The sequence below is a fragment of the Phyllopteryx taeniolatus genome, chromosome 22 (genome assembly GCF_024500385.1).
Source record: "Phyllopteryx taeniolatus isolate TA_2022b chromosome 22, UOR_Ptae_1.2, whole genome shotgun sequence".
Classification (NCBI taxonomy): Eukaryota; Metazoa; Chordata; class Actinopteri; order Syngnathiformes; family Syngnathidae; genus Phyllopteryx; species Phyllopteryx taeniolatus.
In genome coordinates, this window is record NC_084523.1 from 10,618,102 (window position 1) to 10,636,921 (window position 18,820).

The 18,820-nt window shown below is 49.0% G+C and overlaps 1 protein-coding gene across 10 annotated transcripts in view; it reads left to right on the forward strand.

Moving 5' to 3' along the window:
* The window catches only part of phf21b (PHD finger protein 21B), a 26,315-nt gene extending 7,626 nt beyond the window's left edge, over nucleotides 1–18,689 (forward strand). Inside the window, exons 1-14 of one of the 10 annotated variants that reach the window (XM_061762679.1) lie at nucleotides 1–288; nucleotides 6,159–6,203; nucleotides 8,868–9,125; nucleotides 10,045–10,137; nucleotides 10,329–10,601; nucleotides 10,747–10,857; nucleotides 10,937–10,988; nucleotides 11,082–11,158; nucleotides 11,219–11,303; nucleotides 12,145–12,167; nucleotides 13,519–13,677; nucleotides 13,816–13,882; nucleotides 14,482–14,585; nucleotides 16,915–18,689. The exon at nucleotides 1–288 is cut by the window's left edge and continues 148 nt beyond it. In XM_061762679.1, coding sequence (XP_061618663.1) covers nucleotides 235–288; nucleotides 6,159–6,203; nucleotides 8,868–9,125; nucleotides 10,045–10,137; nucleotides 10,329–10,601; nucleotides 10,747–10,857; nucleotides 10,937–10,988; nucleotides 11,082–11,158; nucleotides 11,219–11,303; nucleotides 12,145–12,167; nucleotides 13,519–13,677; nucleotides 13,816–13,882; nucleotides 14,482–14,585; nucleotides 16,915–17,127 — 1,614 coding nt within the window. In that variant the 5' untranslated portion in view covers nucleotides 1–234 and the 3' untranslated portion in view covers nucleotides 17,128–18,689. Of the gene's footprint in view, nucleotides 289–6,158; nucleotides 6,204–8,867; nucleotides 9,126–10,044; nucleotides 10,138–10,328; nucleotides 10,602–10,746; nucleotides 10,858–10,936; nucleotides 11,304–12,144; nucleotides 12,168–13,518; nucleotides 13,678–13,815; nucleotides 13,883–14,481; nucleotides 14,586–16,914 lie in introns of all 10 variants that reach the window. The other 9 variants (XM_061762680.1, XM_061762673.1, XM_061762674.1 and 6 more) reach the window with 9 other exon arrangements.
* The last annotated feature ends 131 nt before the right edge of the window (nucleotides 18,690–18,820 follow it).

Genomic DNA, 18,820 nt, shown 5'->3' on the forward strand with positions numbered 1-18,820 from the left:
CCCCGAAGAGGAGCCACCCGCGGCCCGACGCCTTTGTGCCGGTTTCCGAGCACTTTTTGGAGACTGGCGGAAAGTCGGTGATGAGTCCCGGGCTGCCAAAGAAGCGAGAACTTGCTCTCCGAGCCGAGTAGTTGTTCTTCGGCTTGTTATTGTTGCTCGAAACCCCCCCGAATTGCCCCAAAGTTGGCGTCGCTCGCGTCGAAAGTGGGAGCAAAGTGCTTTTGTGGACGGAACATGGAAGTACAAGGCCTGCAAGAGGCGCTCCAAGTCGAAATCCAATGTCATCAGGTAAGGACCGCCGTCCGCCGTGTTCGTCTTGTGGAGGACGCCAAGGAGGGGTGAAAGTCAACAATGTCGGCCGCTCACTTTGCGCAATACTTGCCGTCGGTTGGGCCGGGCCGACGAGCAACAAGAAGCACAGCTAATGCGGCGCTGTGCTGGCTGGCGAGCAGGACGCGAGCTGAATATTTATGAGGGACAAGAAACATCCATGGCCGCTTTGTTCCTCTCGCACACTCCAACTTGAGACACTTTTTTTTTCTCTCACCAACTACTTGTGTGAAACCATTGAAGCGCAAGCACAGCCCGGAGGGTTTTTTCAACCGAGCCTAACAAACATCAGACAGGCCGCTGATTACACTTCGCCGAACTTTATTTCTTGACAAATGGTCCCTGCTCGCTTAGCTTCGCTGCTAGCAGGCTAACGTTGCGGGCCTTGGCGTCAAGTTTATTCATGTCAGCTGTTGTGTTGTTTTGGATCGCTCGTGCTCAAACTTGCTGACAATTCGCGTCCATTTTGAGCTCGTCGACGTGTTTCTGGCGTCCGAGGGGCGAGATAACTGAACTCGCTGCTTGGCTAACTCCTGATACTCTTTGGGGGACTTTTATGGAGCCCCCTTGACGTCCACGGCCGCCTTTTGACGTCTTTTTCGTCCCCCATTTTGTTCCGAGTTTTGCACTTAGTCCGCTGGTATGATTGCTTCTGGGTCACGTGACGGCACCGCTGCCTTCTGATTGGCCCACGACGACGCTTTCACTTGGTTCACTTGTCTCGCTCTTGATGGCGGCCCGACGGCCTCCTCGTCCTCGTTCTCCTCATCATCTCGGCGGATAGCGACTTTTTCTCGCTGGTTTTGGGCAGGTGCCGTGGGCGGGGAGATGCTGGCGGTTCAGCACCGCCCCTCCGGAGGGCGCCGTTGTCGACGTGTTTTGGAGCAGGACTTGAGCAAAGATAAGAAAAGAGGGTCGATATCGTTTTGACTTGAATCGATCCACTATTCTGTGGAATGTTGCTTCAAGTTGAGCTTGAGCCACTGGGAAGCAGAAGAAGGCCACCACCCCTTTTCTGGCCTCACTTTGATAGTGGAAGCGTCCATTTTGAGAGAGAAGGGGTGCCCCCCCCCCCAACATGGAGAGCAAAAAGTCTGCAGAGTTTCGCTGGGGGGGCTTTCATGGGCAACATTACCATTTTGATTGCTTCGATGCTGTTTTGGGTTGGGGGGGGGAGGGGTAGCATCCACGGAAAGCCCACTCAGCACTGCACTGACATGCTGCTCCCCCCCCCCCCTTTTTTTTTCCCCCCCTTCTTTTTTAACGTCTTGTTCTTGAGCAACAACAATGTCACCTTTGCTTTGCGAGTAAAAACATTGTCAGGAATATACCACCACATTTCTTCCAAGCAATGCCGGACATCTTGAAGTGACCCTTGTTCTGCTCACCTGTCACACTTCTGACATATATTGGATGATACACATACTAACCCGAAGACGGCTTCAAATACTTTCAAATTCAATGAGCTAGCCACGGTTTTCCATTTTGAACTTGACTTCAACCTCAGTTTTCCTTTTTAGAACAAATATGAGATGCAAAACATTCAAACACTAAAACAAATTACATATAAAATTGTTATTGTAATATAATGTGCTGAGTTAATGTATTAGGGCAGTTGTCAAAAAAAAACTACAATAGAGCATCGAGCACGTTCAAATGCTTTAATGCGGACTCTTTCAATTAATCAATTTTTCCAGAAACATTTAAAACTCAAGTAAACCATATTGAAATTCACATTTCCACTCTCTATGATATATGATGGATGGCATGTGCTGAACTCACCTGTGAGAGCAGTTATCCCAAAAAAAAGAGAGAGAATCCAGCGTCACGGAGTGATTTCATGTGGACGCTTTCGATTTCAGTCAGCTAACCTTTTTTTTCAGGTTTTTTTTTTTTTTTTTTTTTTTTTTTTTTTTTTTTTTTTTTTACATGGACACATTTAAAACCAATAAATATGCCCCAAAAAAGTTTAATAAAAAATAAATACAAGCGTAAGCAACTGAAGTTTTTAAGGTGCAGAAATGGCAATATTTCGAAGCAAAGTATCGCAGTGAAGTTATGGAACAAACAGAAACAAAAGACTCGAGAGCAATTCATTGATTTAAAAGCTTGAAAAATCAAGTGGAGAAAATGTAAAATAAGTGAAGAATCATTGAAGACTTTTGTCTGTAAAAAGGGGCAGAAAATTTAAGATTGAATCTTTGCTCTGCTCCTTTTTATTCAAAATGGCGTTCTCATGTATGTCTGTGTTTTCTTTGATGTAAAGAAATACAAAAATGCAATTGGCCCTTTTCAAAGAAATCTGTGATGTGCCCCACTCAAATGCTATTTTCTGTTCAGGAATGCAAGTAAATATGCATGTCTTTATGACCAAGTAATCATGTGCATTGCTACTTTTACCCCTTTTTTTCAAGCAGTACTTTCTAAAATTAAATCATTCTTTTTGCGTTATTTCTTCATATTGCGTACCGGTATATTTATAGGAGATGACGATGTACGACGGCGCAGTAATGTATGTCACCGTGTCCACGCAGTCAGTCCTTGATGTGTAACCATGGTTACGGCTGCTGCTCCGTGCACACGAGGGAGCGTAAAGATGCTTCAGGTCGCAACGTAAAAAGGAAAGACGTAATCTGCGCCTCACGCAGCCGCTTTCAGCGCACCGCTAACATGATACCTTATGCCGGTGTGTGCGCTAAAATGCTCGCGTGTGATGTTCCGAAGCGGTACGATGCTGCAAATATCAGTCTTGACGAAGTGACAATAGCCACGCCACGTTTGTGATGACGTCCTCATCTGGTGGCCGTGACCATGTCTTCTGATTTTCCCACGTCCAAAATTTGGAAGCGGCTGAGTTTTATGAGGAACACCCGCGCAGCCTGCCTCACCTTCTTCAAGTGTGTGCGTGCGTGCCTGTGGAAACTGAATTGCAGCGGTACCTTGAATCATGAGTGCCCCAAGTTTTTTGACTCGCAAACTGTCGCTTGGTGTTTTTTTTTTTTTGAGTTGTGAACGTAAAGTATGCCGGTGCGCGAGTGAAGTGTGTTTGTGTGTGTGTGTGTGGGGGGGGGGGTGGGGGGGTCTAGAAGGCACACAGTCTCAATGAACAGTAATGAAACTAGGGCTGCAACTAACGATTGTTTTAATCAATGAATGGGATAAAAAATCAATTTCACTGTCCACGCCTTTATTCAAAAGCTGGACATGATTTCAAATTGGCAGTGGTCAAAAGTGCAAAACCTGGTTTGGAGGTTCGACGAATAATCAGTTGTCAAATGAATCGATAACCGCTTCGTCTTTACCTTTGGGCTTGTCCCGTTACGGGTGGCCGCGGTGCGTCACCTTTTCCACGGCAGCCTCCCCGTGTAGAGTTTGCATGTTCTCCCCGTGCCTGTGTGGGCTTTCTCCCGCTTTCCTCCCACATTCCACATTCCGGATCTAAAATGTCCAGTTTGAACCACTCTTCCACAAGCAGTCCATTCCATGCGCCGCTGCAGCCCTTGGATCCAGCGTGACCGCCGTTCTGCTCTTTCCGTGGCGTCATTGCTAACTTTGAAGGTTTTACAAGTAACAAGCTTATTTTTAAAATGTAAGAAGTAGAAAGTACAGAGATTTGTTGAAAAAGTAAGGAGTAATAGTAAAAAGTCACCAGATACCTGAAAAATCGACTTCCGTGGATGGTAAATTTTAATACAACACACTTGCACTCAATGCGAAACCCTTTTGACAGACTAGCAAAAATTAGCATTGAATTCGAGGTCGTAATACAGGCACATCGGAATAAAGTAGAAAAGTGTCAAAAGGTTAATTGAGTGAGCTCGTTCAATTCAAAAAGTCCAACTCGTGTTCGAGAGATGCATTACACGCACTGAGTGAAATATGTCATGCTTTTCCAACATGTATATGTATCATTTTGATCATTATAGCTTCCAGCAAACAAAAACCTCAAGTTCACCATCTCTCGAAACTCCAATAGTACATAACAGACAATTGAGAAACAATGGAAATTGTATTGGACTTTTCTCCCATATTCCAATTTATGTGACGTATGTGTGTGTCTCCAAATAACGAAAAGTCACACACTGCAGCAATTTACGCAGACAAATTTGATATAATCATACTCACAGAGTATACATGGAGTCTTCATCCTCTGTGAAAAGGTTATTTTTTTAAATGTAGTTTTTTTGTTTTTTTAATTGAATTTTTTTGTCTGATGAAGTTCCGTTTATGATTTGATGATGTGTCATGATCATATCGGAGCTTTTCATTGGACCAAAGGGGAAGTAGGGCGGAGTTATTGACTTAGTATGACAAGTCAAGCTGCAGCTATCCAATATTTTAGTATTCGAGGATCCTACCGAAATTTGTATCGAATCTTCGTGGATTGGGCTAAATAATATTTTTGGTTCGTTGAGGAGCAATTATGAATGCACAAGGAAAAAGAAAAAAAAAACAATTTCACTTCAAAATGAATGACCAATAGTTTTTCTTTTTGGAGATGATCAACTGTTTTATTTCTTATATTCACATTGAGCGGCACACTGTATTTTCTTGTTTAGAAATATTTTCAGTGAGGCAATTTCAAACAAATCCAAATAAATAAAACACATTTCAGTTTAAGGTGAGCATTTTTTCTGCTGAGTATTTCTTGTTATTCATCAATAACAATAATTCATGAAGAGCGTTTTAGGATGCGACAAGATAATACAGTCGGTTCGTGGCTGTGCGTTGAAGAGGTTCGACGAAACTAAAATGAAAATGAAGACGCGTCGATAGGAAACAGAATTGGATAAGTGTTTTGCCCAACTTTGTCCACCTGCAGTACTTGACTGGGATTGTCCTGCACTTGCAGATGCCATGCCATGCCATGCCATGCCATGCCATGCCATGCTCTCCCTATCGCCATCGTAATCAATTCGACGGTAATTCAGAGAAACCTCCGTCCTCCGCAGGGCTAACGTTGTGCTTGTAAGTTGCATTCACGTGAAAAGACCTCACTGATTTGCGAGACATTCGTCTCGGCTCGGCTCGGCCACCGCATCGTGCGCGTCTTGCTTGAGAGATGTTCGCCTTTCTGCTCGGTCTGAACTGATCCCACACTTTTGGACTTCTCTCTTCTTTTCTCGCATTCGTCGTCGCTATCTTGTCCGTCTTCTTTCGTTGTGCTTAAGGGCGGCTCGCGTCGTCTCCGTTTATTTTGTGCCCCTTGAATCAAAACGCGTTGCGCTCCGCTTGCGCCACCTTTGCGCGCGTCGATGATGTAACCACATTGCGCTCGTCCGTCTGCATTTTTTTCTCCTCCAAACGTTGGAGTACTCGTTGCGGCCCTGATGACAAGTTTTGTTGTCCAGAAAAGCATTTGTGTGCTTGTTTGGAGACAAATGACTCTGACCAAAGGGTGACCTTGAAACAACCTCGAAGTGAAGGGTGTTCACGATTGGCCGCACGAGGGGTTCGTTTGCGTGCGTGTGAGACAAAAGCGACTTGTTTCGAGCGTCTTAAGTTGCCGACGCGAACGTCAGGAAAGATGTCCCGTCGGGCGGCATCGCCGGCAGGTGCTCGTCGCGTCGCGTTGTGGGTCTGGTCAAGGTGAAAGGTGACGCTCGCAATTTGTCTTTTGACGTGAATGGAAGTGGTCGCCATGGAAGCAAGCCTTCATTTTCCCAGCTATTGTTACGTGTCCTGTGGCGGCGAGAATGGATCGCGCTCACGTGCGATGGCCACACTGTGCGTCGCCACGTCCTCGTGGTTTCTCTCTCCGCTTGACGTCGTCTGGTAAGCGTCTTAGCATTTCGATGCTAACGGAAATGTTTGTGTTTGTTGTGCAGAATCCGACGCTGTGCAAAGGCCTGAATGAACTTCAGAACGGGCAGGTAGGTGCCACTCACACTCGCCAAATGTCACGTTGAATTGTTCTTCATCATTGGAAAGTTTTTGGTTTTCTCACCAAAATCCCATTTTTGATTTTAATTGTCCACCCTTTTTTTTTTTTTTTTTCCCTTTTAGAAAAAGCAAATGACAATGACACTGAACTTGAAATCGGTTTTGCTTCCCCAGCCGCCCCATCGCTCTTCTGGGATTTGCTTTATCTCTCCTGATGTTAAACAGGCTTGAAACGGGTGTTTTTCCAAAGTATGAACTTGCATCAACTGTCACAGGAAAAATGCAAATGAGTATCCCTACATATGATAAAGGAGTGCTTTTGTGTACCGGCATGTTTTTGACTTTGCCTTCCGCTGGGCTCCATTCTTCAAAAAGAAGTGAAAATGATTCCACTCATGCTGTCTGATTTCTTAGCAGGAATCAAAGTTGCTTTTTTCAAACCGTTCAGTTGAGAAGCGTCTAAATATAGCTGCCGAACGGCTCCTCGCCGTTTGCGGCCATCTCGTTTGCGGAGGGCCGAGTCGGGGACGACGCCTGGTCTTTCGGCGCCGGGTTTTGGTACCGAGAGGTTAGCGACGTGCAAAAGAAAACGTCCACAGACGAGCTTCACGTGGCCAAGTGATTCAATTGGCAAAAAGGTGCCTTCACGTTTGCAAAACGTATGTCAATAGCGCGCGTTGCGACACGTGCCCAAGAATAAATGACAAATAAATCCAAGCAAAAGGGCGCCATTGAACTCATTCACTGCTGGGGCTGCTCCGATTCATCAATTGAATTCAAAGCGTTCACTGCCACTGACGATTCTATTCGTCAATGACCTGAGATCAGCGCAGCTTTTGAGTCGACGATAAAGATGAGGCCATCCATCTCTGCTTGTCACATCAATTGAGAAACATGGCAACACGTTGGAAGTTGGACAAGTTGAGGTAGCGCACACGCCAACAGACTTGCGTGTCACGTAACATACTTGGCCAATAAAGCGGAGCGTGTCATGTGTGCGCTAGAAATGTGTGATGTGTGTCACGATAGCTAGCAGAAAGCGTGTCGATATTGTGAAAAAAAGGTGGCGCGCTTGATGGAGCGAATGGCGAACGGCATCTTGGTCACGTTCCCCGGCCACACTTGCTCCTCCTCGCTGGTCGTCGGGGCTCGGGCGGGGGGCCCGGCCTTTGTCCGCGGGCCACAGGAAGTTCTCCGGTGTCCGTCGGCACGGGACCGCGACCTTTGAAGTTTGAAACTTGATTGACAAAGAACCACTCGATATGATGTCATCACTCCTCTTCGCCCTCATCGTGCTTCTGCTCCGTGAATCATGTGACCTCAGTCCAGCACACGCGCAGACTCATAAAAACACACCCAGACGCACGCCCGCCGGCACACACTCTTACACACTTTACACCCGTTGCACATCATTACACACACACAGCAAAATATTCAACACAAAACATATGACATTTCACAATAAATCTCACACGCACATACTGTACATATATATATGCATATATACATATATTTTATGTACATATAAATACACAAAGAAACCCATGCACACATAGATGTGTGTGTGTGTGTGTGTTATGGGTGCATCTGTCAGCCTCTATTGTTTGGGGGAGTCCCATCTGCTGGTCTTCAATGCACCCCCGCCCCTCGTTCTGACCCAAGCCTCCCCCCCCCCACCCACACACACACAGCTTGCCCCCCCCCCCCCCCCCCCCCCATAAAGAGAAAGTGTCCAAATGTTGAAGAAATTAAGGAAGGAAAAATGAAATGTTGGGTTTGGGTTGTGTTGTTTTTCTCTCTACACGTAAACGCACACACATTGTCTACTGTCCTGAGGTCATGACTTGTGTTGGCCTCCTGGCTTCGTCAACTTTGACCTTTCATCCTGCTGATGACGACATTGTCAGAAGAGTGTGTGCATTTGTGTATTTGATTGATTGTGTCATACATTGAAAACAAAAATCTCATTTTGAATTGCATATGACAAAGCGCTGATGTGCAGTTTTTCCACTAACATGGCGGTGAACAGAGCATCCAGTTGACAAAAGCAAAATTGAAACTGTTATTTCCGCTAAGAAACAGACAGAAATGAGCAGAAGCCTGAACGCATCGTTTTGTGCTTGACAAGAAAGGAGCCCGGTGGAAGGCGTGATCCACGTTGGAAACTTTTGACCCGAGGTGTGTGCAAGAGAAAAAACACGGCAAGAGAGAGGTCAAGGAAGTTTGTGCTGGGTTGTCAAAGTTTGAAAGCTTTTTGCTATCAAGAGAAATTAAGGAAATCCCAGAAGGAAACAAAGCAAAAAGTAAAGCTTGTCATTTGCGTTTGGGGGGGGGGGGGGGGGGGGGGGGGGAGTTCGTGTGACTAAAAGTGAGACGTGTTGGTCGCAATGATTATCCTGGCTGGACGTTAACGGCATATATACATGTATATGTGTATGTGTGTGTGTATATGTCACATGTAGGTGCGTGCACATGTCTGTGTATTGTGTGTGTGTGTGTGTGAGAGGTGTGTAATATCGTCATTTCATGTCTGTGTGCATTATGTCAATCAAGTGGGCTTTGCGCCACATCGAGTTCCTCGCCGTGACGCTTTTAATGTGTGTGTGTGTGTGTGTGTGCGCGCGCATGCATGCACGATGTGCCTGCCCGCCCAGAAGATGGCGGTGCGGAGTTGCCCGGTGGGTGCGACCAAGCCGCTTACTCTCATCAAGCCCACGAGCCAGGGCATCGCCATCTCCGTGGTCCCGGCTCCCGTCGCCGCGGTAACGGCGCACATCAACGGGCAGAAGACGCCCGGCTCCGATCCGCCGCAGACGTTGCCCGCCAACCTACAGACGGGCGGGAGGGTGGCGTTCGGGGTCGGGGGTCGCCCGCTGGGCGGCAAGAGGGCCCTGGAGCTTCCTCCCGCACAGGTAACACACCTGCACGTGCGACGACGATGGCGTTTGCGTTCACGCATGAAAGGCACTCGTCTACGCACGGTGGAACAAACGTGACATACAACCTGTAACACAGCATTTGTAACGCGTCAGACATCCCGTGACATTCCCACTCAAACCGACACGGAACAGCGTTTGGATTCTCGTTGTTCGCCGGAAGTTTTTCCAGCGAGCGACCGAAAGCATTGACTGAGTGAAGAGATGAGAGAATGATTGAATGAGTGCTGAGGAGCACCGTTTCCATGGAAACTGCTCAGCCCTGCTGGTCGGGGGTCAGCCGAGCCAAATGGAGGAACAAAAACATCTGCTACTTATTCTTCTTTGCCGTCTTTTTCTTACCGTTGGGTTACCTGACACACACGCGCGCGCGCACACGCGCGGTGTTCCAGTTGTGTGTGGAAAGGAGGTGCAGCGCCCTCTGCATGAGCAGCAGGTGTAGTGTCGCGTGCAAAGATGACTTTTGGAGAGAGAATCGTAAACAGGAAGTTAGTGGAAGAAGCGGTTCCTCCCTGTTGCTGCCCCCCAAAGTGCTTGACTTGGGAGAAAAGACAGCAATTTGGAAAATAAAAGCTCTCATACTGCAAGAGTTTTCCTCGCTGTGGTTGCTATGGGAACTGGCCCGAGCCTCCCCCCCTTGCCTGCACCCTGCCGGCGGGTGGCTCCGCAGTACAACACGACAGAACCGCAGAAGAAGAACCAGGAGGGGGGAGGGCCGGGTGGAGTGTCAGCCAATCGCGGCACAGCTTCTTTGTTACAGGAAGTGAACACACAGCAGGAGGCGACACTCGATTAACACAACATGTTACTCCAAAGTATGTGTGTTTGTGTGCGTAATGACGTGTGGCTGACGTGTTTGTGATGACGATGACCGTTCTGAATTTTTGTGTGGCAGATGTTGGGCTCGCTCACGTCCGTTCCCATCAAGGTGCCTCAAGTCAGCTCGCTGCACCGACTGGCCGGTCAAGCCGCCGGCGTGCTCCCTCAGGTGTTTGAACAAAAAGTGCATGTGACCGTTACGTACCCGCAAATGACATTTCGAAAAACAAAAGTGACCGACACACACTCAGTCATGCATACACACAGACACACACGGATGTGAACAAAAGTGCACTACACGCGCGCACGCTTTGTGCATTTGTACATTGGCAAAGTGTTGTTTTGCGTGCGTGTGTTCAGGTCAGGCCAAAGACGCTGATTCCGGACAGCCTCCCCCACAGCCCGTGCCCGGACCCCCCGCAGCCGCGGACCACCTCCGCGCTCAACCACCCGGGCCCCACCCTGCCCACCCCCAACTGCACCCTCAGCCCCCACCGGCAACCTTACGACGGCGCCGGCGAGGCGGGCGGCCCCGCCCAGCACGCCTCGGCGGGGGCCGGCGTGGCCTACGCCATCATCGCCGCCTCGCCCGCCAACGGCAACGGAGTGGCCGCCGTCGGCGAGGCCGTCAAGGTTAGACGAACGCGCTTGTCATCCTCTATTAGACAGAAACGCACGTGCACACTCACACTCGCGTTTACGCTCTCACACTTGCACAAACTCATGCGCACACAGACTGGCACGAGTACTGCGCGTGACACCGTGTGTGTCTTCTCAGGTGATCATCATCCAGCCTCAGGCCCCCGGCAGTAGCGAGGGGGGGTCGCTCCCCCTCCCATCACAGGAGCCCCCGCCCGCCCCCACCAAGAAGATCGACGAGGACCCGGAGGTGGGCGGGCCCCCTTTGGTCAGGAAGTGCTCGGGATCGCTGCGACGATCTCGCTGACGCTGTCTCGTCTCTTTCACAGAAAATTGCTTTCATGGTCTCACTCGGACTCGTCACCAACGAGCACCTGGAAGGTAACCGCTTCCCCCCACACCCTGACTTAACGTGTGTGTTCATGGGTTCCACGTGCGCTTTCTTGGGAGTTTTTGTTTGTTTGTTTTTTGTAGAAATTCAGCTGAAGAGGCAGGAGAGAAAAAGGCGGAGCACAGCTAACCCCGCCTACAGCGGCCTCTTTGAGCCAGAGGTACTTTCTAATGCCTTTTGTATTTTTCATGACGACGATGACATCATCATCACGCGGCAGGACTCGGCTGTCGTTTGTGTTTGTCCCCAGCGCAAACGTCTGGCGACGCATTACCTGAACAGCCCGCTCTTCTTGTCGGCACGAGGTAAAACGAGCGCCGTTCTAAACTAACGGGTCACGTGTGTGTCCGTCATTGAGCAGCTATAAGCGTCATCGTCATAACTGGAGAATGCAGTTTGTGGAGCAATAGTGTCTGAATGCTGAAGAGCTGCTGCAGAATTCAGTCGAATGTGGACAATCGGCAAAGTCAGAAATGCTCAATTCAAGTTATCATATCAGGAGAATTTCTCAAATCAGTGCAACCAACCCCTGAGGATTTTTTTGTACGTCTTGTCCCATATTTATTGCACAGATGCAGCAATAATTTGTCACCTGACAGTGAGAGGCAAATGTTCTCCTGAATGAGCTTCACAATTAGAACTTGGAATGGTTTGATTCACTCGAGCTATGTCGAAGGAGTCAGTCAAAATTGTAAAGTTTCCGCAACCATTTGGGAATTATGGCTTATAAAATTGGAATTTGAAAAGGAGTTCCGTAGATATCCTCCAAAAGCGTGTGCAATTCATTGAATAAGTAGAGAATATCGAAAGAATGAGTTCAATTTGTGCAAAGTTTTCCTTCATTCCAATTGGACCTGCCATGGCAAATTTGGAGTTGTGATTTTTAGTTTTGACGTGGGCATGGCTTGAATCAGTTTAGAAATGCAAAAAGCGAGTCAAAAACCCCGATTGCAAAGAGTTTTTGTTGCTCTTCAGCATTGACCCAGTAATACGTCGGCTCTCGGTGTGTCTGTCTCATTAGCTTTGTGCTGCTAACGTTCGCGCCTGCCTCCGCACGGCTTTGACACGCCCGTTCACGTTTGCGCGCGCGCGCGCGCTGGTGTGCTGCGGCGGCTAACGTGTGCTCTGCTTCCATCCACATGCTAGACTCTGAGGATTTCTGCTGGAAGGTAGGTCTACATGACGCCGCTTCTGTCACGCCACCACTCCTCGCTTCCGCTCGGGCGCGCGTCGCAGTCGTACGTCCACTTAGGGCTGGGCCATTCGTCCGGTACGTGTTCATCCACATGTTGGCAGCTTTTGCCCGTCCACGCACTGAAAACGTGAATTCGTGAAGGATTGTTGACATACGTTTGGACAAAAGGGGTATTTTCTCCCAGAGGAAGCATTTCAAAAGACGACAAAAAGCGTTTTCTGTGGAAGCTGATGCAAGTTAAGGTTGTGGGAAAACCTGCTTTCAAAGCGAGTAGGGTATCAGGAGGAAAAGCAAATCTTGAGAAGAAGGTTGCTGTCATTTGCGGTTTCTACAAGCAAAGCGTGACCCTATATTAAAAGTGGAAATTGAAAAATTGCGAGATGTCGGATTTGATTTCAGGGCCTATGGCCTAGCCCTAACGTGTGTAGTAACCTTTGTAACCTATATACTTGTGGTTAGAAGAAGTGTTGTGCTGTGTTGATGTTTCGGAACCAGCCGACACGCGACGACGTGTTGGGGAAAAGTCGGCTGCTTCCTGTTGCGTTCCGCTTTCTGGGTGCAGGGGTCTCCGACTCATTTTCATCACAGGCCACGTCCTAGTTGCGGTTTCCTCAGAGGGCAATCAGATATGCCCCTGCATTTCATTTCTATAGATTAGGATGTTTTCTTTCCATGCAGTTCTGTGAGCTGTTTGTGTCAAGCGGAACGGTGCCTTGGATGCAAATAGGTTTTGCTTTTGTAACGCGTCCAACTGTCAAACGAGTCAGTGGTTTTGATGGCAAAAGATATGCAATCAAGAAACGCACCGTTGTCTCAGCACCGGCACCTTAGTGGCTTTTTTTGCATGCCGTTTGCAATTTCAGCAGATGCTCCGTTTCGACACACCCCATTGGAGCGTTAGGTGCCTCCGCGTGTCGGACTTTCAACATTCTGGCGTTTCTGTCCCCGTCGATCAAGATTCAGCCCCTATCTTCGTCATCGACTCAAAAGCGATGCAATGCCACCATCTGTTTGTCATTAAAGTCGGTCTGCAAACCTGAACTTTACGGACGAGCGTCGTGATGTTCATGGCAGTGATTGAGGAAAAAGAAATCAGAAGTGACAAGCCGGACGGACGGAGGGAGGGAGGGAGGGATTTGAGGAATATAATGTTTGCATTGTCTGTCAAAAGTGAAGAAAAACTTTTCTGGCCCAAAACCACATTGACCAAGAAACATTCGGGGATTTGCTTAAGTGGGCCGCCAAGTCTGACGAATCTGGGCCCGGCTTGCGAGTTGTACACCTGCGACGCGGCGACTTAGCGTGTTTGTGGCGTGTGGCCGTAGGATGACGTGGAGCAGGACGAGCGCTGCGCCGTGTGCCGCCAGGACGGTGAGCTGCAGCCGTGTCACAACTGCCCGCGAGCCTTCCACCGGGACTGCCTGCAGCCGCCGCTCAAGACCCCGCCCGGGGGACCCTGGTACTGCCCCAAGTGCCGCAAGAAGGTACGGCTCGCCGCCTTAGCCTTCGCGGCAAACGCGGTCCCTAACTTCGTGTGCGGGTTTTTATGCTTTGAATGCTTCTAAGCGTGTCGCACTTTGAGATTTGATCAGAATTTTTGTCCCGTGTTGTTGCTGGTGAAGGTTCTGAACAAGGAGAACATGTCGTGGCCTCACAACTTCGTGCAGTCTTACGTCACGCACAAGACGGGTGGGTCCAAATCAAACACTTTGTCCGTCACCACAACCTGCGTCGAGAAGCGTTTCGAGCTCCCCTCCCCACTTCCACATAGTTCCTTGGCACTGAGGTGCCACACGATGGCGACAAAGCACTTCTTTGCTGTCAGACAGGGCTTTGGTGCCATCTGCTGGCATTTTAGGGCATTTCAGAAGGAGCGCAAAAACACTGACTGGGTTATTATTTTTCAGCGAATAACGGGAGGATGGATTAAAAAAAAAAAATGGCAACACGGTCCTTTCATTTCCACATTTTGAATCCTGATGGGATTGTATTTTTCCTTTGTCCCATGGTCATTTTCTCTTGCTGCCATTTATCTATACAATACATTTGATGTAGCAAACACAATACAATGAAAAAGCGATCCAACAAATCCAATTCCAAATATCTGCTTGTACAAGCACTTTTCAAGTACTCCAAAAATACAAAGTGCTTCATGTCACATTCAAGTATGCAAGCTTTTAACTTGTAAAAGTGCGAGTCAATGAACCCTAGCCCAGCTTGCCTTTTCGGAATGAACATGAGCTTGTCGTGCTCGGAGAAACAACTAATTGTCGGAATGACTACGACAGTGCGGCAGGAGGAGAAGCGGCGTCTGCTGCGACGAAACGTGGAGCTGAAGAAGGAGTGCGCCCACCTGGAGGAGGAAGACGACGAGCTCAACGAGACGCTCAAAGTAAGCAACGCGCCAACTGGGCCGACAGATTCCATTGGGGCTGAAAACACGAATACTATGCATTGGTAGTCTAGAAATGCAGATTCTGCAGTGTGCAGCATTCATCCAGAAGGCTGTGACTTGGAAAAACTCCCAACTTGCTTTATTCGCAACCCAGCACCTGACCACTAGGTGGTGCTAACTGCAACAAATGAAAGACGCACAAGTAAAACAAATAAATAATAGTCGTCGTCATAAAACTACCAGTCGAGATGTGATTCAAAACTCGAACGCGACGTCACAGATGTAACGTGCAATCAGAAAGGCCATGTCGTAGTTCACGTGAGCTTTCCCGACCAAAATGGTCTATTCTGGGAAGAACTGACATTCAGCAAGCTCCGCCAGTGAACTAGACCCCCTGAAATTGGGCACTCTTTGTTATATTGCATCCAATTGCTAAAATCATTTGTTGATTTTTTTTTTTTTTCCTCAATGAACACACAGCACCCCATATTGACAGAAAAAAGACACAATGTCAGATTTACGAAAAAGGAAAAACTGAACGATCACACGGCCGTAAGTATTCAGAGCCTTTGCTCGGTATTTAGCAGACGCCCCCTTTTGAGCTCCTACAGCCGTGAGTCTTTTGGGGAAGGATGCAACGACTTTTTCTCACACCTGGATTTGGGGATCCTCTGCCGTTCCTCCTCGCAGATCCTCTCCACTTCTGTCAGGTCGGATGGTGAGCGTTGGTGGGCGGCCATTTTCGGGTCTTTCCAGAGACGCTCCATTGGGTTTAAGTCGGGGCTCCGGGCCGGGCCATTCAAGAACGGTCACGGAGTTGTTCTGAAGCCACTCCTTCGGTATTTTAGCCGTGCGCTTCGGGTCACTGTCTTGTCGGAAGGTGAACCTTCGGCCCGGTCTGAGGTTCTGAGCACTCTGCAGAAGGTTTTCGTCCAGGATATCCCCGTACTCGGCCGCGTTCATCTTTCCTTCGATTGCAGCCGGTCGTCCTGTCCCCGCAGCTGCAAAACACCCCCACGGCATGATGCTGCCACCAGCGGGCTGTATTGGACCGGTGATGAGCAGTGCCTGCTTTTCCAGCTTGGTCTCATCAGACCAGAGAATCTGATTTCTCACCATCTTGGGAGTCCTTCATGCGTCTTGCACTTGCACTTGCTTCCGTCGGGCCACTCTGCCATAAAGGGCTGCGGCGACGGTTGACTTTCTCGAACTTTCTCCCACCTCTCGACTGCATCTCTGGAGCTCAGCCGCAGTGATCTTTGGGTTCTGGGCGGCGATCTCTCTCCCCCGATCGCTCAGTTCGGTTTCAGGATTATGGAGGCCACTGTGTGCTTCGGAACCTCTGAAGTGCAGCAGAATGTTTTTCTTGTAACCTTGGCCAGATCTGTGCCTTGCCACAATTGTGTCTCTGAGCTCTTCAGGCAGTTCCTTGGACCTCCTGATTCTCATTTGCTCTGCCGTGCACTGTGAGCAGTCAGGTCTTACGTCGGCAGGGGTGTGGCTTTGCGAATCAAGTCCAAGTCAAGTCAGTATCATCAAACACAGCTCGAGTCCAATGAAGGTGCAGAACCATCTCAAGGATGCTCAGAAGAAATGGACAAATATGTGAGTGTCACAGCAAAGGGTCTGAATACTTCTGGCTGTGGGATATTTCAGTTGAATCCATCTGCGAATATTTCAACAATTGCGTTTTTTCCTGTCCATATGGGGTGCTTCAAATGATTTGAGCAAATGGCTGCAATATGACAAGTACAAATTGAAGGGGGGCTGAATACTTTCCGTCGCCACTGTATATATAAAATAATTAACTATATTTGTAATTTTAGCAAAGCGTGGCGAGTGTTGCTCAACGGATGCGACTGATTTGCCAACAAAAATGTAACTTTCGAGGTCGAAGAGACATCCAGAGGAGCGCCAAAAGCAGAACATGACAGCATATAGCGTACATTGGGTTTGACAATCAGACTTGACGAGACTGAGAACTTCATACGTGCCTGTTGGTGGAAAAAGCGAAGCGTGGAGAGGGTCTGTTGCGGAAAAGCATGTACGCCGTCAGTGAACGCGGCCCAACTCCCTCCAAAATATCCAGTCTCCACTTCTCCACCTCACCTGTTTCCACTCTTTGTATTTTTTCGTCCACACGCTTTCGCTCGGTGTGCGGCGACGGGCCGTTTGAACTCGTTGGAGGCTTGTCGGCGAGTCATGAAAAGTAGTTGCGGAAGCGCGCACGCCGCGTGACGCTTCTGGATAGTCGAGTTGTGTCCTGTTGCGTAGCGACGTGCTAACCTGTCGCAATGTGCTAACGTTCCGTCCGTGCTCCCCTCAGCGCTGCCTGGACCGGCGAGATCGTCTGGCGGCGCAGCAGCGGGACACGCTGGCGTCGCTGGAGCGACTCAAAGCGCTCATCAAGCTCATCCAGGTTACCGTGACGACCGGCGCGCCCGCCGCCTCCTCCTCGCCGCGCTCGCCGTCCCAGATGAAAAGCGGCGGGCCGTCGACCTCGCCCCTCCGGCCCTCTCGAGACGACGCGGCCGACTAGCCCCCCCGGCCGCGGCGCCCCCGGTGGCCGGCCGGTGAATCATTTTATCTGTGACGACGGAAGTGTTTGGAAGACCTCTAGTGCTTACGAGATTAGTTTTCGTTCTTGTTTGTCGGCCTTAAACGTGTTCTACTTGCCACAAGCGAGCAGCTTTTTTCTTTTGCCAAAACTATTCAGGAAGTATTGAGAGAAGAAGAAGAAGAAGAAGAAGAAAGTATTTAAGAGCAAAGTACACCAACTAAGTAGTATTTCGTTGTACATAAACACGTTGACGGACGCTGAGCCCCGCAGAATCAAACCGAATCTTCGGACTGCATTCGTCCAGCGCTTCACCGATGTGACGAGGAACGGCCCGTGGCCCGTGGCCCGCGGCCCGCCCGCCCGTCCGGCAGTTGTAAGGCTCGCGGTCGGAATCCGGCCCGTCCGTGCGGAGTTTGCATGTTCTCCCCGTGTTCCGGTGGGCTTTTCCCATCCGCGTCAGCATGTTCGCTTCATCGAGCGCTCGAAACGGTCCGCAGGTGTGACAGACCGATTGTCTTTCGGTGCTGCCGACCGGTGCTGGGAAGATGACTTTGCAAATGTGACAATTCCAAGCCTGTTGGAAACGGAATCGGAGTGGAACTCTTTCAAAGTCGCAGAACGACTGGCATTTCATGACATTGCTTCATTTGGATGAAAGCATCGCAACCTTTTTCAAGCTTGCACCACTAGGTGGCGCCCGGAGGTCCGATTTGGAAAAGTACGTCACGTTTGAGGCACATGACCAGAGAGCGCCAATCATAGGCGTCGGCTTTCCCAAAAAGTTTCAAAAGCAAATGTCACGTCACGACATATTTCGTTGTGGATTTCTGTCGTGAAAGGATGTCACCTGCTTCCATTTTGAATGAGTCACTCCCCGACACTGATGGCGACCAGTCCGTAGTTCGGCGACCGGTCCGGGGCGTCCCGTCATGAGGAGAAACGAGACGGATGATTGGCCGGATGCATTCACATGACAAATATGCCAAAAAGTCTTTTTTTTTACCGTTTTCTTTTTCTACTGGAATCCATCATATCAAGAGATGTTTTTTTTCTTATTTATTTTATTATTTTTTTTACTGTGTTTTGTTTTTGTTTTTGTTTTTGGGCGGGCCGCAGCCACACTGCCTAACATGAGCGCTCGCTCGTCTTCCTGCGGAACAAAAACGCCTTCATCGTATCAGCGCCTGCAGACCGACGGCCTCGTTTCTTCTCCACCAAACCAGCAGCCCCCCTGGCCCGCCCGCACGCAGGCACGCGTGGTCTTGTCCGGGAGAAACTGTGGCGCGATGAAACAGATCTATTTTATTAGAGCACACCTTTGAACAAAGAACAAGGTTTTTCTATTCTTTTATCGAGCAGCAAAAACAATAGATGTCTCTTTTGTTTGGTTTGTGTCGACGCCACCGCGGGAAGTTGTGACTAGCGAGTAGACCGAGTGTTTTGTCTTCAATATGCCAACGTAGTACTTCACTTTTTTCTACCGACTTCGTACGAAAAAACCCCCAAAACGATTCCTTAATAAACATTTGAACTACAAAACACGTGACGGCTTTGTCCTCTTGTCAAACGCTGATGCCTGCTCGTACCGCACGTGGCCCGCGTGTGCGCAAGTGTCTCGGTCCCTGTTTGTGTGTGCGCGAGGCTGTGAGATTGAAAGCGTGTTTGCGTGTGC